Raw genomic sequence first — 25,496 nt, forward strand, 5'->3', positions numbered from 1 at the left:
GAATGGCAGCCATTGTGGAACTTGGCAGCGGAGGGAATGGGGTCTATTTTAACTCTCACCGCTCGTCAGAAACCGGGCGGGGGTGGGGGGAGTTAAAATGGAACGGGAGTACTTTTCCACCCTGTTCATGCCGCCATGTGGCCGGCTGTAATTTTAAATTGCGGGCGGCAAGGACAACTGCCTGAAGCCAGCGGGGTCCTCTTTAAGCATGCAGATCGGGCTCCGATGACGCAATCAGTGCCCAATCTGCTATTTTAACCTGAGGCCTGAGCAGGGGAGCAGTGGTGGCTTTCCCATCAGGCCAAACCTGTCGGGATCCAGCTCCAGGGCTAGATGAGGTCCAGGTTAGTGTAATGTTTTAATTTTTTTACAGGTTTCCTTGTGGGCCAGGAGGAGTGGCAGTGCTACATGTAAACCTTGGGCCTCCCCTCGCTTTCCCCCCTCCCCCCCCCCCCGCCCCCACTCCCTCACCGTGGTTCTCCTCCCCGAGCCCTCTGATGGACCTACCTTGTCCTGGGGACCATTCCTGCAGGAGGCCTCCGAGCCGCCTGATTTTAACTGCTGGGCAGCTGCTTCCTGCCAACCTCCAGGCCGTTTTGGTCTGGAAGCTGGCAAGTGGCCTGTAAATGAGGCCCGACCGTTAAAATCGGCCAGGCCTTCCTGCTACCGCTCGGCCGCTTGCTAGGCCACGTTCCCACCCGGGAGTAAAAATTGTGCCCAATAACTGCGTGCAATAAATTCATGGAGGGAAGAAAAAGCTGCGATGGTGGGCACTAGCCTGGAGATGCAGGCTCGCGACCTGTATGGCCTTCTCTAACAGGCTCTATGGATTGGCAGCGAGTGAGGAAAACACCAGGAATCAATGAGAAAACATTTACTTCATTGTCTGGGGGAAATCGCTTCCAAATGTCTTTCCAAATTTTTTCTCTGGAGACGGTCACCACTCCCTCCATTTCCAAACCACTTGTGAACAACACCACATGAGATCCACTGGTATGTTTCAAAATGAATACAAGTGAGGAGCACTGGGCTTTTTTATGAAATGATATTTTACAACAGCGTAACACTCGCTCAGCATGAGCAACGTCATGGGAGATCTGTTGACCTATAAATAGAAATTCTTGCACTTAGCATACATTTTTCCACCACAGTTTGGGTGTCACACTTCTATCGATATAGATAAATATATACAATATATAGATTATATATAAAAGTCTTGCATCTAGTATGAGTCCGTCACACTACAGAAGTCATACTGTTGCATGCTATTACAAAAATCTTAAAATATGAGAAATCCAGTTGTTTCCTGCTGGATTCTTCTAACCTGGAGGCAGAAACTTACAAGCAGCAACGACCTCCATCTTATTGACCTGAGGAGTTTACAAATAGTTTTTTTTTCAAAAAATAAACTTTATTCATAAAATTTGTAGCAAAAAACATACAATCCAGTTGTCATATCACATTCCAAACGTACACAATACAGATTATACAATTTGCAGGTTACATCAAGTACAGTTCAATGAACACATTGTACATAATTACAGTTCATGACACTCTGGGGTGTCTCATTGCATTATACTCAATACAGATTATTGCTTACAGATTCATTACAGATACATTACAGATTCATTACAGATACATTACAGCAATTTGAATTTTACATTCTGCCCGGGGGGGTTTTTCCCTGATTGCAGCCCCTCGGTATACATTGGCGGGAAGGCTCTAAAGGGTTGCCTTTCCCCACAGAGCCTTTGCGGCGGCCGCACCCAGCTTCAGTGCGTCCCTGAGCATGTAGTCCTGGACCTTGGAATGTGCCAGTCTGCAACACTCGGTCGAGGACAGCTCCTTGCACTGGAAGACCAGCAGGTTTTGGACAGACCAAAGGGCGTCTTTCACCGAGTTAATGGTCTTCCAGCAGCAGTTGATGTCTGTCTCGGTGTGCGTCCCCGGGAACAGCCCGTAGAGCACAGAAACCTGTGTTACGGAACTGCTCGGGATGAACCTGGACAGATACCACTGCATCTCTCTCCAGACCTTCTTTGCAAAGGCACATTCCAGAAGGAGATGGGTGACTGTTTCGTCTGCACCGCAGCCTCCTCGGGGACAGCGCACGGTGGCGCTGAGAGTCCGGGAGTGCATGAAGGATCTGACGGGAAGGGCCCTTCTCACCACCAGCCAAGCTCGGTCTTGGTGCTTGTTTGAAAGCTCTGGCGATGAGGCGTTCTGCCAAATGACATTGACAGTCTGCTTGGGGAATCAACTGACAGGATCCATCGTCTCCTTTTCCCGCAGGGTCTCGAGGACGTTAAGTGCGGACCACTTACTGATCGACTTGTGGTCGAAAGTGTTTTTTTGCATAAACTTTTCGACGAGGGACAGGTGGGGCGGAACGGTCCAACTGGATGGAGTGTTCCGTGGCAGCGTGGCCAGGCCCATCCTTCGCAACACCGGGGATAGGTAGAACCTCAGCACGTAGTGACATTTTGTGTTTTCGTACCAAGGGTCTATGCAAAGCTTGATGCAGCCGCACACAAAAGTGGCCATCAGGATACAACAGTCTGAATTTGCCTGTTTTGACCACTCCTTTACAGGAAGTGCTTGAGCAGTGGCCTTAAAGGGCCAGACCACATTAAACACAGCACGAGCTTAGCAGCTCTGCTCTTGACTACCTGGGAGCAGTGTTATGGCAGATCACCTGGCATATTTCAATATGAATACAAGTTGGATGCACTCGGTTTCATGACAAAATGGTAGCTTTACCAAAAATGACAAGAGTTTGCGGAATCTCCCTCTTGGCCTCAGCTGTTGACTCAGGGTGTTATCATATATGGGTTGAAATTCCACTCTCGTGTATGGCGGCACAGTTAGAGTCAGCGGGCCTGATTTGTGCTAGCCTGGAGCTTTCCGACGGGCATCCTCTGGGGGCACAGGAGGCTTGCACTGCTCCGTGGCATTGCAGCATTCATTTGGGGCATTCTGGGAGCATGCCCTTGCTGCCCTGGGAATTCCCATACAATGTGCCATTGGCACCAGACCAGCATTGTGCATCTTTAAATGTCGGAGCAAAACAGACTCCAGCAGGTGCACAACAACCAGGAATAACTTTAAAACTGTTCAGACCGGCCTATTGAGGATTAGTCCTCGCCTCTGGCTGTTTTTGGTTCATTGGCATTCCACCATTGCTTGTTTTTTCATTTGTTCCCTTCTGTTTGGTTTCAGCTCCTCTGCTGGGCCCCATCATTGAAGGCACTTTGACTGACTTTGGTAGTCCTCCCTGCCCCTGAACATTAGCAGTTTCCTGCCTCATCTCAGAACCAAACATGGCAGAAAGTGCCCAGTTTCGAACTTTGCTGCCAACAGGAAGTGCAAGAGTAACACATTTCAGCTCCTGCACCTGACCTCTGCACTCCCAGTGCACAATGCAAATCATGCTGGGAGTGTACCAATTGCATTTAAATGAGGCAACAGCAGAAAACCCAGGGATGTCTCTTCTGTATATCGCCAGTGCAACGTGTACCAGGCAAGAAGCATTGGTGCTAATGATGCATCAAGAGCAGAATTTCAACCCCTAAGGTTGCTGTTGCCATTGGAAACCGTGTAGCCTTACAGCTGTTAGAATCTGCAAGGCCTATACAGTTATTTGAAGCAGCTTCTGGAAAAGGCTTTGGCCAGTTCTAATGAAAGCTCAATCTATTTTTTTCTTTCAGTGGGTAGCACTCGTGCCTCTGAGTCGTGGGTTCAAATCTTACTCCAGAGACTTGAGCTCAAAATCTTGGCTGACACTCTCAGTGCAGTACTGAGGGAGTGCTGCACTGTCGGAGGTGCCGTCTTTCGGATGAGATGTTAAACTGAGGCCCCGTCTGCCCTCTCAGGTGGACGTAAAAGATCCCATGGCACTATTTCGAAGAAGAGCAGGGGAGTTCTCCCCGGTGTCCTGGCCAATATTTATCCCTCAAACAACACTTAAAAACAGATTATCTGCTCATTATCACATTGCTGTTTGTGGGATCTTGCTGTGCGCAAATTGGCTGTCGCGTTTCCTACATTACAACAGTGACTACACTTCAAAAAGTACTTCATTGGCTGTAAAGTGCTTTGGGACATCCGGAGGTCGTGAAAGGCGCTATATAAATGCAAGTTCTTCCTTTGATTTCAGAACTTGACGGATTTGCTTTGTACTTGCAGAATTTTCTGTTTACACTTCAGATTTCCAGCATTCATAATTGTTCTTTTCAGGTGACCTTTACAGCTATTAGAAAAGCTAGTCCAGTTTTATAACTGTGAAATGACCACAACTCAGAAGTAGGAAAGTCTATGGACCATTTTGTTTATATATGAAGGCACTAGTGGGCCTGAATATCCGACAATCCCACTCCACCACTGGAACTGTGATGGGCCAGGAATTATACCTTGCTGATGGGGAGAGAGCCTGTTCTCGCCAGAGCTATGGGGGGGGGAGGGTCACGGGGGGGGACAAGCAAATTTTGGCAGTTGAAAGTTGTGTGGAGGCAAAGCTGGCAGGACTGGCTTTAAAAGTGCCGCAAACATGAGGGCCGAATTTTTTTCTTTCAGGCTGTAAACTTCTGAAGTGCTGTGGCTCAGTTGGTAGCACTCTTCCCTCTGAGTCAGAAGGATTGTGGTTTCAAGTCCCATTCTAGGAACTTGAGCACATAATCCAGGCTAACACTCTGAGTGCAGCACTGATGGAGTGCTGCACTGTCGGAGGTGCCTTCTTTCGCATGAGATGTTAAACCGAGGCCCTGTCTGCCCTCTCAGGTGGATGTAAAAGATCCCATGGCACTATTTTGAAGAAGAGCAGGGGAGTTCTCCCTCATGTCCTGGCCAATATTTATCCCTCAACCAACAGCGCTAATACAGATTATCTGGTTATTATCACATTGCTGTTTGTGGGACCTTGCTATGCACAAGTACATTACAACAGTGACAACACTTCAAAAGTACGTCATTGGCTGTAAAGCGCTTTGAGACATCCTGAGATCGTGAAAAATGATATCTTTTTTTCTTTCTTTCTTAGGTCACGACCTGGAGCACCCCATGGGCCCAATAATGTTGCTCCACTGTCCTAGACACTGGTGTCTTGCTGATGTCCAGTATTATTAGAGCAGGGATGAGGTGGGTGCAATGGGAAATCCATGATGCCATCCAGGCAGTCCCGCCTCCTTTTACAATGGCAGGTGTCTGGGGGGAGGAACTTCCACCTGCTCCGGATCCAATAGGCAACAGGAAAGACCTGCGGCCTAATCTTCGGGGGAGAACCTCGATGTTACCAGGCTCCGCCCTATTTCCCGCCCCTGCCAATGCTGGAATGCCAGAGAAGCCTCTGTGTACATGTTGTGCAATAAAGTGCCTTTTAATTATGTTGTGGGCATGTGCGTGGATTGTAACTGTTGCTATTATTTGTCGTATTAATATTAAGGAGAAGATCTCCTGTGGCATTGCTCATGGTAGGTAGCAAGTTCAAAAATGTCAGGTTTTTCTTTTCAAAAAATATACTTTATTCATAAAATTTGTAGCAATACATACAATCCAGTTGTCATATCACATTCCAAACGTACACAATACAGATTATACAATTTGCAGGTTACGTCAAGTACAGTTCAATGAACACATTGTACATAATTACAGTTCATGACACTCTGGGGTGTCTCATTGCATTATACTCAATACAGATTACTGATTACAGATTCATTACAGGTACATTACAGATTCATTACAGGTTCATTACAGCAATTTGAATTTTACATTCTGCCCGAGGGGGTTTTTCCCTGATTGCAGCCCCTCGGTATACATTGGTGGGAAGGCTCTAAATGGTTGCCTTTCCCCACAGAGCCTTTGCGGCGGCCGCACCCAGCTTCAGTGCGTCCCTGAGCATGTAGTCCTGGACCTTGGAATGTGCCAGTCTGCAACACTCGGTCGAGGACAGCTCCATGCACTGGAAGACCAGCAGGTTTCGGGCAGACCAAAGGGCGTCTTTCACCGAGTTAATGGTCTTCCAGCAGCAGTTGATTTCTGTCTCGGTGTGCATCCCCAGGAACAGCCCATAGAGCACAGAATCCTGTGTTACGGAACTGCTCGGGACGAACCTGGACAGATACCACTGCATCTCTCTCCAGACCTTCTTTGCAAAGGCGCATTCCAGAAGGAGATGGGTGACGGTTTCATCTGCACCGCAGCCTCCTCGGGGACAGCGCACGGTGGCGCTGAGAGTCCGGGAGTGCATGAAGGATCTGACGGGAAGGGCCCTTCTCATCACCAGCCAAGCTCGGTCTTGGTGCTTGTTTGAAAGTTCTGGCGATGAGGCGTTCTGCCAAATGACATTGACAGTCTGCTCGGGGAACCAACTGACAGGATCCATCGTCTCCTTTTCCCGCAGGGTCTCGAGGACGTTACGTGCGGACCACTTACTGATCGCCCGTAAGATTCTCAAAATTCACAGATGCCCCAAAACTCGGAGAAAAACCCTAAAGAAATTCACCTTTTCCTTGAACATGGAAAACTTTGGCCATTGACTATAATCCTAAAATGGAAGGATAGGTGAGAGGTCACCAGACGAAATCAACAACACACACACAGTGGAACGTGGGAGAATTAATGCTTCAGACATGTCTCTGTTTTAATGCAAAACCGACAGCAGGTGGTCGACAATCACTCCCATTGAAAGAGGTTCCTGACATGGTGGGGCCATGCCTTTGTTTTAAAGCAAAACCCATCAACACCTAGGACGTTGGATACAAAAGGAAGCCTTGTGTGACAAGCTCTAAAATTGGAATTAACAATGACCCATCGGGAGAAGCAATTGCAACATGGGTGATGAGGGACCATCAAAATGCCATCAAAGATTCTTAAGGACTTTGTAAGAACTGTTTAAACAGACATGACGTGCTTTTTTAAAGTGTCGAAAGACCATTGTAAGAGAGGGATATAGAAGTGGAAACTTGAAACCTCTCTCTCTCTCTCTCTCTCTCTGGCTTGCTGGCTCTGGTGGGCTGCTTGTCTTGGTTCTGCCTGTCTCTGGAAGGAAGGGCAGCTTCCAGCGAACAACAAGGAAAGCAGTTCGACAGGGAAGGTCAGCAGCTCTAGAAGCAGGCCGACACACAAGAAGAAACCAGAGCAATAACCCCAGCGACCATCAGACACCTCACGGCAACAAGGGCCTTACGAAACAACCAACCGAATATTACCACCAACCAACCGGGTAATATTGGGCCATCGCGACCAAAGAAAACCAACTCGGGAGAAAACCGAAGATCCGCAAAGTTTCCACTCTACAATCTATTTCTGACTTACCTCTGGGTGAATTACTGTCAAGGTTTCGTTTGGTGAGCATTATCTCTGGTCCTTTAGAGTCCAACTTAGCGAGTACAGTGGGATTGGGAGGGGTGAGGTATCTTTCTACTGTAATTTCCCTCGTGTGTACCGAAGTATTCCCCATTTTATTAGAGTGTTAAGATTGTTGTGTTGTATTTCCTCACTTGAATAAAGGCCAAAGTTTCTTGCACCAAAACCAGTTGTCTGCTGCACTTTGTCACAACCCCCAAATAAGTCCAAGGTCTGGAACCCAGGGAATGGGAGCGATTCGGACCGCTCAGAAGTCAGAGGTGAAGCTGACACACACCACCACCCCCTACACGCCTTGTGGTCGAAAGTGTTTTTTTGCATAAATTTTTCGACGAGGGACAGGTGGGGCGGAATGGTCCAACTGGACGGAGTGTTCCGTGGCAGCGTGGCCAGGCCCATCCTTCTCAACACCGGGGATAGGTAGAACCTCAGCACGTAGTGACATTTAGTGTTTTCGTACCGAGGGTCCACGCAAAGCTTGATGCAGCCGCACACGAAAGTGGCCATCAGGATGAGGGCCACGTTGGGCACGCCTTTCCCCTCTTTCTCCGGAGATTTGTACATTGTGTCCCTGCGGACACAGTCCATTTTTGATCTCCAGATAAAGCTGAAGATGGCTCGGGTGACTGTCATGGCGCAGGAGCGAGGTATGGGCCAGACCTGCGCCAAGTACAGCAACACCGAGAGCACCTCGCAACTGATGACCAGGTTTTTGCCCACGATCGAGAGGGATCGTCGATCCCACAGTCCCAGTTTCTGCTTCACCTTGGAAATACGCTCCTCCCAGTTTTTGGTGCACGCCCCGGCCCCCCCGAACCAGATCCCCAGCACCTTCAGGTAATCCGACCTGACGGTGAAGGGGACAAAGGATCGGTCGGTCCAGTTCCCAAAGAACATGGCCTCGCTCTTGGTGCGATTTACCCTGGCCCCCGAGGCCAGTTCGAACTGGTCGCAGATGCTCATCAATCTGCGGACCGACAGCTGATCCGAGCAAAAGATGGCGACGTCGTCCGTGTACAGGGAGGCCTTGACCTGAGTGCCTCCGCTGCCTGGGATCGTCACCCCCTCTTATGCCCGCATCCCTCCTGATGGACTCAGCAAAGGGTTCTATGCAGCACACGAACAAGACGGAGGAGAGAGGACAGCCCTGCCTGACTCCCGATTTGATCGGAAAGCTTTCTGATTCCCACCCGTTGATTGAAACGGCGCTACTGATGTTTGTGTAGAGCAGTTGGATCCAATTGCGTTGACAAATCTGCTCTACAGCACTAGCCAGTGGCCAGAGACAGTAACTACATTGAGACTCAAACTTAAGTGGCCCTGAGTTCCCACTTGGTCGCGTTGGCTTTTTTCAGCGCGGATAAAAGTTCCAGCGGAACTCGAGTTTCCGCGATGTTTTGCGCTGGCTCAAAAAAAATCGCGCTGAAGCCGGCCCCGCCCACAAAACTGGCCACACCCCCCCCCTCAATCGAAATAACGAGGATGGCAAGTTTTCGCCGTTCGAGGAGGGTTTTCAAATTAAGCTTGTTTCCTTAGGCGCACAGGCACTAGTAGGCGTGTTTTAAACATTTTTAAATATTAAAAAATTATTTAATTTACTAAGAAACTGACAAGCGTACACCAATGAAAGTAGTAGATATTTCATTATATTTTTTTAAAGTCATTTTCAGTGATTTAAATGGAAATTCAGGGCCAGCGCTTCTAATTGCACAGTCACTGGGAAGAAGAGGTGACAGGCTCAGCATGCTAAAAGGGATAAACCCACTACAGCACCACCTGTGGTTAAAAGCTCTCCCTTAACTGTTTGTGAGGCAAAACATCCCAGTCAAAGCCTAGGTTTTCGAAACAGGTTGGGAAGTTTGAGTAAAAACTTTGCTGAAGGCACTAAAAGACAATTCTGATCATGTTATTTTGAAATGTGTAATTTTTAATTTTTCAAATTTTGTTTAAACCCTTATTTTGGAAATTAAAAATGACATTTACTGAGGAAAGAATGGTATCAAAAAGAAGTTTCAGATGAAGATTAACAAATCTGCTCCACACCGCCACTTGGTGGCAAGAGTGCGGGACTACAGAGTCACTGGCAGCCCCATTCATGGGAAAATCATACCGGCTCGGAATTTGCTCTTAAAATAATGGTGACGCTAACAGGGCTCGTGGCTATTTCAGGGCAAATGGAAGAGCAACTTTTGGCGAGCTCACATGCGCAGTCAAACGCAGAAATCCGAAAGTTGCCCAGGAAGGACAGCTCGCTGGCTGACTCACCGTGGGAATGAATGGACCAGCGCAAAGTTGCTCTCCTGCCCAACTGGAAACGAACTAATCTCTCCTGAAAAAAAGGTATGCTCAGTTTTTCAGGTCGAAACTAACTTTTAACGGCGTGTTAAATCTTAATGACTGGCAGACAACCTCTCTGGCAATGAACATTAACTTTTAAAAACGTGGGATCTCATTCCTCCCAATTTTAATTGTTGTTGGACATTTAAAAAAGAAAAAAAAAATTGAAATGTTTTAATTTTTCTTTATTTCACTTTCAGAAACTGATTTTACATTGAATTTACTGTTCTAACTAACACTCCTTGGTTCTTACTCTGCGCTGCTTATACAAATGCTTCAATCTGATTGATTAAGGGGATACACAATTCCTTGCCCTGCTCACACAGCTCACAGATGCCCGGGAGAGAATGCTACTCTTTTTTCGGCTCCCCATTGCAACAAGTTGGCACCCAAAAGCTCGGAAGTTGCTCGTGAAGTTATCAGGGCTCACCGTTATTTCAGGGAAAACGGAAGAGCAAGTTCTGACCAGTGCACAGGCGCAGTCAAACACGGAAATCCAGAAATTGTTCTTCTTGATTCCCTGCTGATCTGAAAGCTTCGCGTTAAAGAGATCTTGCCGGTTGGAATCATTGGACCAGCGCCAACTTGCTGCCACTTCCCAGCTGGAAATTAACTAATCTCTCCATAAAAAAAGTACGCTGGGCTTTTTAGGTCAAAACTAACTTTAAAAGGCCTGGTAAGTATTAATGATTGCCAAACAACCTCTCTGGCACTGAACATTAACTTTTAAAAATGTGGAGTCTCATTACTCGTGTATGGGCATGGCAAATCGTGTTTAACTAATCTGATAGACTTTTTTGATGAGGTAACAGAAAGGGTAGATGACGGCAATGCAGTTGATGTGGTGTATATGAACTTTCAAAAGGCGTTTGATAAAGTGCCGCATGGTAGGCCTATCATCAAGATTGCGGCCCATGGAATAAAGGGGGCAGTAGCAACATGGATACAGAATTGGCTAAGGGACAGGAAACAGAGAGTAGTGGTGAACGGTTGTTTTTCGGACTGGAGGGAGGTGTACAGTGGTGTTCCCCAGGGGTCAGTGCTGGGACCACTGCTTTTCTTGATATATATTAATGATTTGGACTTGGGTGTACAGGGCACAATTTCAAAACTTGCAGATGACACAAAACTTGGAAGGGTAGTGAACAGTGAGGAGGATAGTGATAGACTTCAAGAGGATATAGACAGGCTGGTGGAATGGGTGGACACATGGAAGATGAAATTTAATGCGGAAAAATGCGAAGTGATACATTTTGATAGGGAGAACTAGAGGGCACAACTCTAAAAGGGGTACAGGAACAGAGAGATCTGGGGGTATATGTGCACAAATCGCTGAAGATGGCAGGGCAGGTTGAGAAAACGGTTAAAAAAGCACACGGGATCCTGGGCTTTAAAAATAGAGGCATAGAATACAAAAGTATGGAAGTCATGATGAACCTTTATAAAACACTGGTTCGGCCACAACTGGAGTATTATGTCAAGTTCTGGGCACTGCACTTTAGAAAAGATGTGAAGGCCTTAGAGAGGGTGCAGAAGAGATTTACTAGAATTATCCAGGGATGAGGGGCTTTAGTTATGTGGATAGACTGGAGAAGCTGGGGTTGTTCTCCTTGGAACAGAGACAGTTGCGAGGAGATTTGATTGAGGTATTCAAAATCATGAAGGGTCTAGTCAGAGTAGATAGAGAGAAACTGTTCCCATTGGCGGAAGGTCAAGAACAAGAGGGCATAGATTTAAGTTGATTGGCAAAAGAACCAAAGGTGACATGAGGAAAAACCTTTTTACACAGCGAGTGGTTAGGATCTGGAATGCACTGCCCGAGGGGGTGGTGGAGGCAGATTCAATCATGGCCTTCAAAAGGGAACTGGATAAGTACTTGAAAGGAAAAAATTTGCAGGGCTACGGGGAAAGGGCAGGGGAGTGGGACTAGCTGAATTGCTCTTGCAAAGAGCCGGTGCGGACTCGATGGGCCGAATGGCCTCCTTCCGTGCTGTAACCTTTCTATGATTTTACTCCCGATTTTAATAGTTTTTGGACATTTGAAAAGAAAATTTAAATTAAAATTTAAAATTTTTTTTCCTTATTCTTTCTCTCTTTTATCTCAGTCTTTAAATTTTACCCTCTCTTTAGTTCACTTTCGCCAACTGGTTTTATAGTGAATTTACTAATCTGATCTGACAATTCCTGGTTCTTAGTCTGCGCGGGTTGTGAAGGAAGCTTTCACTTCCTGCTTCTCACAGGTTTAGTCTGGGATGCTTCAAGTTGAGGGGAGAATGCGCTCCTTTCCCGTTCTCACAGCTCAGAGAAGCCCAGAAAAGGCCACTGCACTAGTTTAAGCTTGCCATTGAAGGAAGTTGGCGCCCAGAAGCCCGCAATTAGTTTGGAGGTGAGTTTATAACGAACAAGCAGCGGGCGAGGTTCGTTTGCCGCTCAGCACAATTTCCGGGCGAGAACATTAGTTGCTCTCCTGTGACGTAACACATGGTGAGTCAAGGCCAAGTAGAGTATTGAGATCAAGCAGGAGAAGAGGACGGTGATTAATTGAATTGGACCAAGAAGAGGAGGGGGAAGGAGTCAGATGGAAGGCCAGGGGGAGACACGTGGAAAGGTAAAGGGAGAGGGAGGGATGTGGGGAGAGGGAAGAGGAGAGGGAGGAGGGGAGAAGTAAGAGACAGGGGAGAGAGGGAGGGGATGGGGAGAGAGGGAGAGAGAGAGGGCAAGGATGGAGAACATAAGAACATAAGAAATAGGAGCAGGAGTAGGCCAATTGGCCCCTCGAGCCTGCTCCGCCATTCAATAAGATCATGGCTGATCTGATCCTAACCTCAAATCTAAATTCATGTCCAATTTCCTGCCCGCTCCCCATAACCCCTAATTCCCTTCACTTCTAGGAAACTGTCTATTTCTGTTTTAAATTTATTTAATGATGTAGCTTCCACAGCTTCCTGAGGCAGCAAATTCCACAGACCTACTACCCTCTGAGTGAAGAAGTTTCTCCTCATCTCAGTTTTGAAAGAGCAGCCCCTTATTCTAAGATTATGCCGCCTAGTTCTAGTTTCACCCATCCTTGGGAACATCCTGACCGCATCCACCCGATCAAGCCCCTTCACAATCTTATATGTTTCAATAAGATCGCCTCTCATTCTTCTGAACTCCAATGAGTAGAGGGGAAGGAAGGGGGTAGGGTGCAATACCATTGGAATGTTGTGACCACACATCGCAGGGGTATGGGGGGGGGGGATAGTTTTGACTTTGGGCGATAATTAAAATGTCCGATATGTAATCAACTGCCCATTATACATCTCTCCCGATTCTCACTTCCATTGACTGTTATTATTCAGAGATGACAATGTAACTTCTTTCAGCCTGTTCCAACAAACATAACTGAAGGTCACACCAGCCCCAAATTTCCTCAGGGTCTGAGGTGCACCCCTGGCATAAATTGGCCTGGAGTGATGTAAAGGAGGGGGAGGAAATTCAAGTCGGACTTGGAAACAATAGGGGGGGGTAATTTTAACTTACTGTTCAGAATTTAAAACTGGCGTTGTGGGCCAGGCGCCAGTGATAGAAACCGTCTGATTTTCCTTATCAGTTCTAAGTTGAAAATTATCCCCTACCCTCCAACCAGGAGCTAATGCCAGTATGTAATTGGGAATGGGGGTGAGTTTCCGGGAGGTATGGGAGAGTGCCCTAGTGATGTGGCAGCCGTTGATTTGTTTCTCCCCTCCTGTGACGGAGTGCCTGGGCATCTGTATCAAAGCGATACGACTGAGATTGGAAAGTCAGTGTTAAGTATGGGAGTCGCAGACACAACCTCACACCCCACCATTCCAGTGCACTGCATGTTGCTGCTCCAGTGTGGGATGCACCCTGTTCTTACTTGTGTACAATTGTGACTCAGTGAATGGCAGATTCTTTGTTGATGTAAAGCTATTTATTAAATTTAATATGAAGCACAAAGTAAAGCGTTACAGTAGAGGTGCATCCAGGCGGTAGCAACAGACAAAGTGTGGAGAACACGTTTTACCCGTCCAGGTCTCCACTACACAACAAAGCTGCAACTTTATGTAAGGTCAAACAACATTAAACCGCAACATTACCCATGAACCGTGAACAGTTGGCATTTAACACTCATGTCACTTCAAGAGCTAATCTGACTGACACAAGAATTTCTAGCAAGTAAAAGCCCATAACCCAGACAGTGGTGATGTCAATGCTTTACACCACGGTTCTCATTCTTCCCTTCATGCAATTACTGGAAACTTTATCTCGCTGTTTTTCGATGTTCTGCTCAGAGAACTCATTTATTTTGGACTCTTGGGATATTGGCTTTGTTTTCCTGATATGATTCAGACCTACCCGTAACATGACTTTGATGACTTATATCATGCTGCAGGGGGAAGGGCTTAACAGTGGGACTCATTTTTTGACCCAGAAGCCATAGCAGGAGAAAAGATGGCCTATGGCAACTGAGATGACTGAACTAAGTAAACACAGGAAGGCTCTGAGCACAGAAGTAACTCACAGTAATTAAATGGAGAGCAGAATGAGCTGGCGTGATTAATATAATGAAAGGAAGTCTTTTTTTCCTGCTATGATCCAGTTCCCATTCGATACAACATTTGAAAATGGAGAGATAACGAGAGAAGGCACCGTCAACTGTTTGTCCGCAGCTGTTATTTGTCAGACTCCTTTTAGTGCACATTTGTTTGGGACGCCAGGACAGTCTTGACCATGACAGCCTTTTTTGTGACTGAACCTCCAGAGACATTCCGGACACTGCCTCCACTCTCAAAGGCATCCTGATGCTCAACTGAATGACTTCTGGAATATGAAATACTAGAAGCTCCACTATCTAGAGGAAATAAAGCAGAAAAGATTGTACATGCAGAAATCCATCTCCAAAGAGCTGTTGTTAAAAACTTCTTTTTGCTTCACTTTTATGCAGGTATTTGGGTACAGTTTCTCTTCTGTCTTTTATCCACGAATCCCCTTTTTACTTTGTCCACCTGGTCTGACACTTGAAGGTGAAAATATGGCCCATTCCCAGATTCTTGGCAATGCGCCTTATAGCCAGCTATCTGGAGGCACCAGGGATCACTTAGGTTTTACCCTCCTTTGATTTTTCCTGTGAGGAGACACCATAACCTCTGCTCAGCATCTTCCTGTTCAACATGGTTCAGATTGGGAACTGACCAAAGTGGGATTGGGGTCCGTGTCCACTCCAAGGCAATAAGCATTGGTGCTCCTTTGAATTTGTTCCGCATACCTGTCCTTTCCTGAAGACAGTAGGACAACATCCTGTGGTACAATTCTATAACTGGTAGTGCCTCCTCCAGTATCCTGCCAAAATGTAAGGCTGGACAGTGAATGTTGGCTACTCAACCATGGGGTCTATCATACACGAGTCTGATTGTTTCCTCACCCAGTACGTACTTCCATCAGGTGTGATTGGATAGAGCTCACGAGTGGGAATTCTGGCTGATTTTTCCCTCCATGCCTCAGGGACACTAAGCACATGGTACCAATCTGTGACACCCTAAATTAGATTGGTTATGTCAAAACAGCCTGAGGACCAAATCTGGGACCTCCCTTCCTTGCTTGTTTGACTTAATACTGCACCAGGCTGACTTGATTTAATCAAGGAGACAATTGAGCTGAATTCTAAGATGAGATAGAATAACTTACCAGAGATTATTGGTGTGTTAACATGAAGAATTGTCTTCTGCTGCTGACCAATCCTGCAAGTAGAAGTTATGATGTAAATAAATAAGGCCTGAAAAATATTGCAGTATTAGAGCTTGTTTAAAGGAGCAACGTGGCCACACAATATTTTAGCCAGACAAAAATCTCCTGACTGCCACCAAACTGGATTTCCCAAAATTGGGCCCAATAAATGACTGCTTTGCAAACTACTTCTACGAGATGATATTATTTATTTAAAAATATGCTGCTGTTCTTAATATATCCTGCTCATAGAGGTACCTCAGCTCATGATGTGCTTGAAGTTTACTTGACTGGCTTATCTGCTAATTTAACTATTCCTCTGCCTCCAATCTACTGGTACAGGCACATAAGGCAGGTGAGGCTACGGCTGTGCCACTTTTTGCCGACAACTGGCCTCTTATCTCAGTGGGTCACTGTAACATAGGGAAGCTGTCTATTGACCTGCCCTTCCAGGGTTAGAGCCTGTCTGCTATTTCAGAGCGACATTAGTGTTTTCTCTGCTTCTCTACACCGTCACAAAATATCCCTCCACTCTTTGTGCGCCATGGAACTGCAATATCTAGATTTGATGCTTGCATGTACCAAGCCATTCCTGGAGAACCTGAAGGGGCAGTGATTGTCATTCTCTGAATCCACTTCTGCATTGAATTGCAACAAAGACTTGCTAGATAATGTGACAGGTAAACACATCACTGGGTGTATGGAGATATCTCATTGCTTTATACCCATGTAAGTTTCATTTTAGGGACAATATTTGAAATTTATATAACTCGGATAAAAAAAATGCAAAAGCCTTCAGCTGTGATCAAGGCGGTTTTAGAATGAATGCTATTCAAAGTTGTTTGGGCAATTAAGATTGCCGGCAAAATATCCTAAAATTATGACGTTGACTTTAATGATGGATCTTTGAAGTAATATAATATTTTTTTTTAATTTAGGGGGACATTTTGTCTGTGTGCCGTGTGCAACTAAATCATAAATATGCTCTTTATGCACACATATATGATTTTGTTACACAATGGCACTTGTCTTCCATCCTTATAAAGAAACTTGTTGAACAACCTTCATTACGACTTTTTGCCCCCAAAATTTCCTGTACCTGCTCTCCTCTCCCTCCAGCATTTTCCTGTAGGTGGCAATTTCGAAATCCAGGGCAATCTTGACGTTCATTAGTTCCTGGTATTCACGCATTTTCCGGGCTATGTCCTGCTTGGCTTTGAATATGTCGTTCTCCAGTTCAGTAATCTTAGCCCTGGTGTTTCTCAGACTTATCTCTCCACGCTCCTCAGCTTCAGTGATTGCTGATTCCAACCCAGTGCGCTAAATAGATTTTTGTTCGAAAAACTAAACGTTAGCAAGGAAAATGATGTGTTCGACGAACCATAATTGCTCTTAAATTATTCAATTCGTTGCAGGAAAAGTCAAAAGCAAACTGTATTTTAATAATGTTATACTACTTGAAAAAAAGAAACCCCTCGGCTCCTTTAATAGCTCAATGAGTAAACAGGCCATGGTACTGAGCCACACAGAGCATAAAGGTTCAAGATTTGATCCTGGGTCTATGCTGAGTTATTTGATTTCAACCGGGGCAGTGTTGGGTACAGTGAGATGCCCACAAATTCCCTGAGTAAGGAGCGAAAAATTAGCCAGGATTCATGCTATCCAGTGAGCTTGTGGGTAAATCAGGCGTTAATGATTACTCTGGTCGCTATATGCGAAGGCATTCAGAAGATTTCCTTTATTCAATATTTATTTAGAACTCGAAATGGTGAATGGAGAAAACTTCACAAATGCATTTACAATATCACTATACATAGCGACCAGAGTAATTATCGACCCCCGGTGAGGGCAAAATCAGGCTCAACTGTAATGGGCTCCATGGTCTGGGCTCATATAGAATAGCCTTCAGTACATGTGACATGCCATCTTCTCTGTGCACACAAAGGTACAGGTGGCTGGGCATGGAAGTCACCATGAAAGGTGTGGGTACCTGGGCTGACAGTCATTATGCAAATGGTTCCTGAATTTGCTCAGATCCAGTGACCTGCTCAGATAATATGCGCGAAAGGGCGGAGCATGAGATTGCATATGGACCTGTTCACAAATGGGCCAGATATTTATTAGCATAAACAAAAATAATAATTGAGCTACACCGATGAGCCCATGATTCAGTATTAACAAGGATAATGATGACTTTGCACCTTTTTGACCTGGAGTGAGACCATTAACCTTGTAAGCCCCATGGTATCAGCGCTCACTTCCTGTCTACCTTATTTCCTGTTGTCACACTGTTATGTCAACTTTTCACATTATAAATTGCCATATACACATTTATAATGTCATGCTGTCAAATTTTGTTTGATAATCACTCCTGCAAAGCGCCTTGGGACATTTTACTACCTAAAGGTGCAATATAAAATGCAAGTTGTTGTTGTTGTAGTAGTAGTAGTAGTAGTAGTAGTAGTGGTATTTCACCCTCCCACCACTGGTGGCGCTGTAGCACCTCAGTTTAACCTCTGCCAGCTCCTTAACCCGTAATGCTCCAACCAACTCCACTTCTCTGCTTCTTAAATTGTCGTAAGTTTTACATTCTAACAATATATATCAAATCAAAGTAGATTTATTATATAGAAAAATAAAGACAGAATGCATGACTTTAAAATTAAGAGCAAAATGCAGCACCGTGAAGCCACGTTTAGTCAAAGTCGGCAGGATCGGCTAAAAAATAGTGGTGAAAAAGTGACCTTTGAGTTGACCTTCTTTAACAGAGGGACAATCTTCTGAGGTATTCCAGACCACCATCACAGCTTGTAAACCCCTGTGCACCCTACACCTGTTGTTCCTTTGTATTGGACCCTGGCATCTTGCCGGTGCAGACTAAAATTGGGGCAGAGGAGGGGGGAGCAGTGGGAAATTTGGTGGGTGCTGCTATCCTCCTGGCCCCATCTCCTCTGTTATGACACCGGGCCTCCACGGGTCTGATGGAACTTCTGGCCCCCACCATCCCCAGTGGGAATTCTCCTCACCATTCATCATCGGGGCAGAGACCCAGCATTACCTGGTCTTGCCCCATTCCTGGGGCTCCACCAGGGAAACTACAACAGGCCACTATGCCCTTAGAGACGGGAAAATCAACTGCAATTCCCACCTCTGATACAATGACCCATATTGGAAATGTGCAAGTGTGGACAGAATTGGCCTTGTGTCAGACTCTTTAGTTGAATAAATTTCCAGCACATTCTGTGAATAAGACGAACGCTTTTTGGAAAGAAAGGAAAAAAACTGGAAAAGGCGCAGCAAGTGTTTGGTAGGAATCGGTATTGACATAATTACCTGACTCTTAAGGGAATCTATTTCAGAGGTCAGTTTCCCAATTCTCCTGCACGTTTCTGTAATGTCAGTTTTGATGAAACGCAGATCATCATCATATTTTCCAACGGACTGAGACAGTTGATTGAACTGAAATGAAAGAAATATCAAATAACATCACAATGTAAGACAACATGGAATAAGAAAAGGCCATTTGGCCCATCTGTTTTGTTACTTCTAACAGGCCGAGCGCCATTTACACTGCCATAATCTCCTGCCACCTGCAGGAGGTGAATAAGCACAAGGAATTCTTCGAGGAGATAAACCCAAACTTATTCGAGATAATTTTGTGAGGGATAGAAGTGAGTGTGGGTCAGAGTTAGGACCCGATTCTCCGACCCTTGCTCACTGCTCGGGAGCCTCTGCACCAGCAGTGGAACCTTGTGAAATTATTCCTCCTGACATGTATTTGCCCAGCTTATTCTTGCACATTTTGTGTCTATTAACTTGAGTGACGCAGTGGAATAAAACATTTCCCATTTCAGACACCCAGGGGCCGATAATACAACCCCATTTGCTGCTCCAGGTGCCAGGTTCGGCTGTGCACAAATGGGCCAATCTTGCCGGACAGCATGAGGTCAGCTCATTTGCATCATTTTCCCAGTGCTCTGAGCATGTGCGCTGGGAGGGGGCGGGCCAGATTGTCAGACACAAGCAGCCAGTGAAAGGACACTGGTTGCCAGCATTGGGGGGATAGGGGACCTGGGCAGGGTGGCACAGTGGCACTTGGGCACAGCAATATGGGTTCCAGGAAGAGCAGCGGGCAGGGGTGGCTGGTAATTTTTCCATAAGACGGCCTCCTCTTCAGCGCCCGTTCCAAACAGGCACTGTGCAACTGTTGTAGTGTTCAGACATTCCAGCTATATTATGGGGTGGCTGCCTAATTTAAATGAATGTCACCTTTCTGCTTGCCATCCAGAATGGGACGCCCTGGGCACCTCGGGCACATTGTAGGCCTCAAGCCTCTGTATCCGATTTTCCAGGGAGCCAGTGCCGAAACTCCCATGTTCGGTACAAGTTAGGGTTATGTATTGCATGGTTAGATGTAGAGTAAAGCTCTCTCTATCCTATCCCACTAATGTGCCTGAACCTCAGTCTCAGAAGAGCAGTACCCACTGCATCAGTGTGGCGTTTTTCCATTTCCTACAACAGCTATCCTGTCGCCTCTCTAAGTGAGATTGCCAATTTGTTGCCAAATTAGGGACAATGCCCTAACAGCAAACAGAAAAGGCTTTCACCCCATCAATCTGAGCAGCATCGAACCCAGGTACCAGAGGTGAAAGGCCAGGATCTAATCCACTGCACCCTCTAATCCCCTCTGGATTTTCTCTCTCTCTTTATTTTACCTTGGATTTGTACACAGCCTGAGCTTCATCACGACCCTTTTCTGCCAACAGTTCATACTGTTCTTTCATGTTAGCGACGAGCTCGTGAAGGTCCAGATCACGGCTATTATCAATTTGAACAGTGACAGCAACATCCTTGATTTGTGATTGCAGGTCATGGAGTTCCTTATGCAGCGTTGAAAGAAAAATACATTGATTAGGAACGAAGAAATCGAATGTAAGAAGCAAATTAAAGTAACTACAATACCCAACAATCACGGTGACTGTGTATCTGAGCAGCGAGGCCCCAGATTTGGTCTCTGTCTCCTGATTGATCTGATCTCAGCTTGGCCCATAATGGGGCCACTGTGATTAGTGTTAATTCTGTAACCTTTGCCAGGAAGTGCTGGCATGTGAATGTTAGATGAAGACAGGATTGGGCCTCCCATGACAAAACAGATAGACGGGGAGGGGCAATTCTAACTTGAGAAGCCCCACATAGTTTATGTCTAAGCTCTAATACCATTCTGTTGCAGTATGTCAGCAAAATGTTCGAATATCATTTTACCTCATCATAGACCTGTCTCAAGAAGTCAAGCTCGCTAACAAGTCCATCCCGTTTATCCATAAGCTGATGTTTTGTCAGGTATGAATCATCCACACCCTAAGCAAGAACAGACAGTTTATCTTTAATTTTATTGTGACAGCATATGGATAAATTGTTTAATATCAAAGAGAATTCAATGAAAAACGTGCCTTCTTCAAAGTAACAAAATCATTTTCCAGTCCTGCGCGATTATTCAGCTCATCTTCATATCTTTAAAAAAAAAGGAACATTTATTATCCTAAAAATGTGATAACATTAATCATACCATTACAATACATATGTACCCATCATACTGGTGGCACACTTCTTTAATCAATTCTGCCCAGGATTAGGAAACCACCAAGGTTGACTAGTGTAGGACAGAAGAAAAGGTATGTCAGGATGTAGTGGTCGGATGATATGAACTTTAGATTTTAAAATCTTGCGATTGCATGAGGAAGGGAAGACTTGAGAGGAGAGGAGTTCTGCTGTTTTGAAGTCCTGGTAAAGATTGAGTTAGAGTAGGAGATGATGAAGTACTGGGAATATACATCCACACATAGATATACATCCCATATATGGTCAGTGTTAGTGGCAAATGGACCAATTACATCGGAGTGAAACAACTGCAACAGTATGATTGGCTATTACAGCATGGGCGATGCACAGCATCCACCCACCGGTACCTCATACTGGAATATACAGACCTGGGTGCTCCCAATCAGAGGCTTTGCCAATGTTTGAGGCCACCTCCATTATTAAAATTAAGTTGACCAGTGAAACTACACCAGGGTCAGCGCTTGTAATATTGGGTGGATGTCCACCCATATTTTGGTGGCGATTGCTCACCTCAGAAAATCTCGGCTGTAAAACATGAGTGCCATTTGATCCCACATGTACCCTGACTTAACCAGATGTGTAACATCTCAGGTGACAAGAACACCTCGGTACAGAATTCCAGTTATTCCCATTTTCTTTGCAGCTGTTTGACTGCTTTCTCATTGAATATTTTTCCAAATTAGTGGAAATAATATCTCCATAAAAAGAGGATAAACCTGGGACCTCATAGCAGTGATCAGCTGTCAGCACACTGGCTCTGATAACAGCACTTGGCATCGCCTCAAGCAAGAACAGCTCCATGGGTTTCGTTTCTACTGGTGGTGCACTGGTTGGCACGTTCACGTAAAATTCCTTTGTGCAATATTTTAACAACTGCAGTAAAGAAAACCTTGGAATCATTTCTACTATTCGTTCTGGACGTCAATACCATACACTGATCACTGTTAGTGTGAAGAAGAATTTCCTGATATCAGTCCTAAATTTACCTCTTGTCCTACTCTGGCAATTTAACTTAAAGTAATATTCTGGACTTACCTTTTCCATGTCATTTACTATCTGGTATACCTCTATTACTGGCTGAAAAGCCCAAGTTTCTCCAGTCTTTCCTCATAACTCAGACCCCTGACACTGGGGATTGAATGGTTCCCTTGTTTCTCAGTGACCAAAGTGCACACAATACTCAAGGTGCAGTCTGACCAGAGCTCTGTTGATCATGACTTCCTCTGACTTGTATTCTGCTGTTTTGGCTATATACCGCAACATTCTATTGGCTTCTGTTTAACAGGGCTACAAACTTAAAGCAGAAAACATTTGTTTCAGCTCTGTAGACAAAACTCATTTAAAGAAAGAAAGAACTGCATTTATAAAACACCTCTCACAATCTCAGACCACTCCAAAGCACTTCACAGTCAATTAAGTACTTTTTGAAGTGTAGTCACTGTTGTAACATAAAGAGATGCACACAGCAAGGTCTCACCAACAGAAATTAGATAAATGACCAGATTATCTGTTTGCGGTATTAGTTGAGGGGTAAATGTTGGCCAGGACACCATGAGAACTCACCTGATCCTTTTCGAATAGTACCGAGGGATCTTTTACATCCACCCGAGAGGGTAGACAGGGACTCGGTTTAATATCTCATTCAAAAGACTCTGACAGTGCAGCACTTCCTCATTGCTGCACTGAAGTGTCAGCCTCGATAATATGCTCAAATCCCTGGAGTGGAGTTTGAAACTTCTGACTCAGAGGCAAGAGAGTGCTTCTTACTAAGCCATGGCTGACACTTAGTGAAGGCCAAATATATTAAGTGATTTTTTTTTTTCCTTTGTGAATCAAACTATCAGCAGTGACAGTATATAGGAAATTCCTGAAATTGGGAGGAGCATAAAGGTCTTTAATCTGGTGAATAGTTATGTTCTCATAAATGTTCACGCAGTGTTTTCTGTTTCATGCATGTGGTAAGAATGAAGGAACTTTAACGATGTCAGCAGATGGCATTTTGTTTTGACAAATATTATACATATTTGGATATTATAAGCTACAGTGTTCAGTTAACGCAAATTGAGGGAGCTTTTGGGACTCATCATATCAGCTTACTCCGTGAGTTCCCTGAGGACACAATATCAGTAACACTCTTACATTGGCATTCACAGGTGCCTGTACTGTGCAGCATTTCACAACAGCAATGTCTCTGTGCTTCTGAAACACCACAAAGGTAATGTATCCTTATTTAAATATGACAACCTGTGTAAAAATGAATATAATCTGTCAGGGAAGCTAATAAGGGAGGGGAAAGTCACAACAGGTATTTTCTCTTTCAGGAAACAATGGGGGGAGGATGTGTGCATGCTGAAAGCCTTTCTGTATGAGCAACACACATTGTTACTGCCTCTCACCTTCCCTTTGCTAATCAACAGAATCACCCATGCAGTAAATATCACAATGTATAAGATACTTCCAAATTTTATATTGATCAAAGTGTCATTATTTTCTAGAAAGTATTTCTCAACTGAAACGATTTTTTAAGAAGTGGAGCAAGCCAAATTTCAATATGATCTGATGTATTTTTACGGGTGTCGGTGTACTGCAGGTGCTGCTGCTGCCATACTTGTAACTGCAGTCCCGAGTTACAGTACTGCTCCTATTTCCCTCCTTACACAGGGACCAGCTAAATTGTAGAGAGCGGATGGGAGGATTAGCTATCTGCTAACATTACAAATAAGTTTTCTAAATTAGATTGTTGCACCAGGTTGCAGATGCTGTAGCGGTACAAAGTCCGATACTACTGCCTGGAGATGACCTCCCACTTGTTGCCTCAGTGTACTTCAGGTCACACTGCACAGTTTGCTGTGAGGCACAGACAAAACCCCTTCACCTCAATGCAAACATCAAGTTTTACCTAGCGTTTAACAAGAGCAGGCTTTAGTGCACTAACTGAGCTGCACTGACCAGAGAGTGACCTGGAGAGGTCTCAAGTCCACTCCTGGCTCTGTACTGATCCCAGATGAGGCTTTAGGACCATTGGGCTTTGGAAGGAGAAAAATGACATCCAGGGTTTCCTTTAAATTTCATTGTGCAGAGATTTGCGAGATCATGGAATGTTTTGTCAAGTGAGTGGTTAAGGAGAGACCACTGTCTCTGTTAAGGGAAAAGTGGATAAATATTTAAAGCAGAGGAAGATACAGGGCTATGAAGAGACAGAGGGAGAGAATGGGAGGGGTTTTTGGATTGCTCGAGCAAAGACACAATGGGTCGGATGGCCTCCTTCTGTGCCATAAACTTCTTTGATTCTATGGTTTATACCCACCATTTAATAAGAGCAGACATCTTAAAAGCAACAGAATTTTATTTGATACATACTGGATCTTGAGTCCGGTCACTGCACCATGCATTTGTTCCAGTTCGCCATCCAGCCGAAACTTGTCTTGCTTGAAATTTTCCAGTTGTCGGCTAAGGGCATTGATGTATGACTTATACATATCCTCATTGTTGGAACTGTAACCTCCCTGCTGCTGCAAGACGGCCCATTTAGTCTCCAAAATTTTGTTTTGTTGTTCAAGGTAGCGAACCTAGAGGGTGGGGAAGAGAATAAAAAAACAAGCAGAATACAAAAGCAATGTTAACACAAGAAGAAAGAAACAATTCTATGTGCCATGTTTAAAGCAGGCAAAAATAAACAGCTGTCACATCCCACTAAAAATGATGGACCTGAAAATGCGGGAAAGAGTTAAAAGTATTTTACAGGCCGAACTGACAGAAACGATATTAACACTTTTATTTCCTTACCTTGTCGATAAATCCTGCGAATCGGTTATTGAGTGTCTTGATCTGGTCTTTCTCTTCTCTCCGAATCACCTGCATCAGAGGATCGACCTCCTGGTTGTACACAGTGGCGGTGCTACTGATGGTTTTGTAAGATGGAACATTGATTCGCTCAGTACTTTTCATAGTAGTAACTGTGCTCTTTTTCAGAGAGCTTCCTGTGTCGGTGCTGCTGGAGCGACTATAGGAGATGTCTTTAGTGCTACTAACATGCTCAGAGCCTGACTGCTTAATTAGATACATTTTGGCTTTTTCTAAAACTGGCAGTGGAAGTCAGCTAGAACTCTGCAGAACCGAAGTTTGGCAAATCTGGTTATGGTTTACAAGTCTGCACACTCTTTATATAGAGCGATATCCTGTCTCAAGTTGTATAGCACGTTTGTCAGGAAGATCCTTTCTTTGGAGTGTTGTGTGGAATGTGGTTGTGCCACCAGCATAAGGAAGGCTTGGCCCAATATTTAATGGACACATTCCATTGTTATAATTAGAATTATTGTCATTTCAGAGCAGTGGGAGGCATTCAAGGGGGAGATAGTGAGGATTCAAAGCAAATATGTTCCCACGAAGAAGAAGGGTGGGGCTCCCAAATCTAGAGCCCCCTGGATGTCAAGGAGCATACAGGGTAGGATAAG

At 45.0% G+C, this 25,496-nt stretch overlaps 1 protein-coding gene across 1 annotated transcript; it reads right to left on the reverse strand.

Moving 5' to 3' along the window:
- Positions 1–13,608: 13,608 nt before the first annotated feature.
- LOC137307242 (keratin, type II cytoskeletal 8-like) lies at positions 13,609–25,187 on the reverse strand. Its single transcript, XM_067976668.1, has 9 exons — positions 24,829–25,187; positions 24,403–24,611; positions 20,874–20,934; positions 20,686–20,781; positions 20,139–20,303; positions 18,757–18,882; positions 16,523–16,743; positions 15,385–15,437; positions 13,609–14,551 (listed from the first exon to the last, which is right to left on the reverse strand). Exons 1-9 carry the CDS (start codon positions 25,105–25,107, stop codon positions 14,391–14,393), a joined length of 1,371 nt encoding a protein of 456 aa, XP_067832769.1. The 5' UTR covers positions 25,108–25,187; the 3' UTR covers positions 13,609–14,390.
- Positions 25,188–25,496: the final 309 nt, after the last annotated feature.

Source organism: Heptranchias perlo, chromosome X (assembly GCF_035084215.1).
Source record: "Heptranchias perlo isolate sHepPer1 chromosome X, sHepPer1.hap1, whole genome shotgun sequence".
NCBI lineage: Eukaryota > Metazoa > Chordata > Chondrichthyes > Hexanchiformes > Hexanchidae > Heptranchias > Heptranchias perlo.

Excerpts from the sequence above, each read along its gene's own strand:
- LOC137307242 (XM_067976668.1), bottom strand. The coding sequence starts at position 25,107 with ATGTATCTAATTAAGCAGTCAGGCTCTGAGCATGTTAGTAGCACTAAA. Across the intron at positions 16,744-18,756 it reads TAGATTCCCTTAAGAGTCAG|CGCACTGGGTTGGAATCAGC; the intron begins GTAATTATGTCA and ends AAATCTATTTAG. Across the intron at positions 15,438-16,522 it reads CTGGAGGGAGAGGAGAGCAG|GATTGGTCAGCAGCAGAAGA; the intron begins GTACAGGAAATT and ends TTCTACTTGCAG.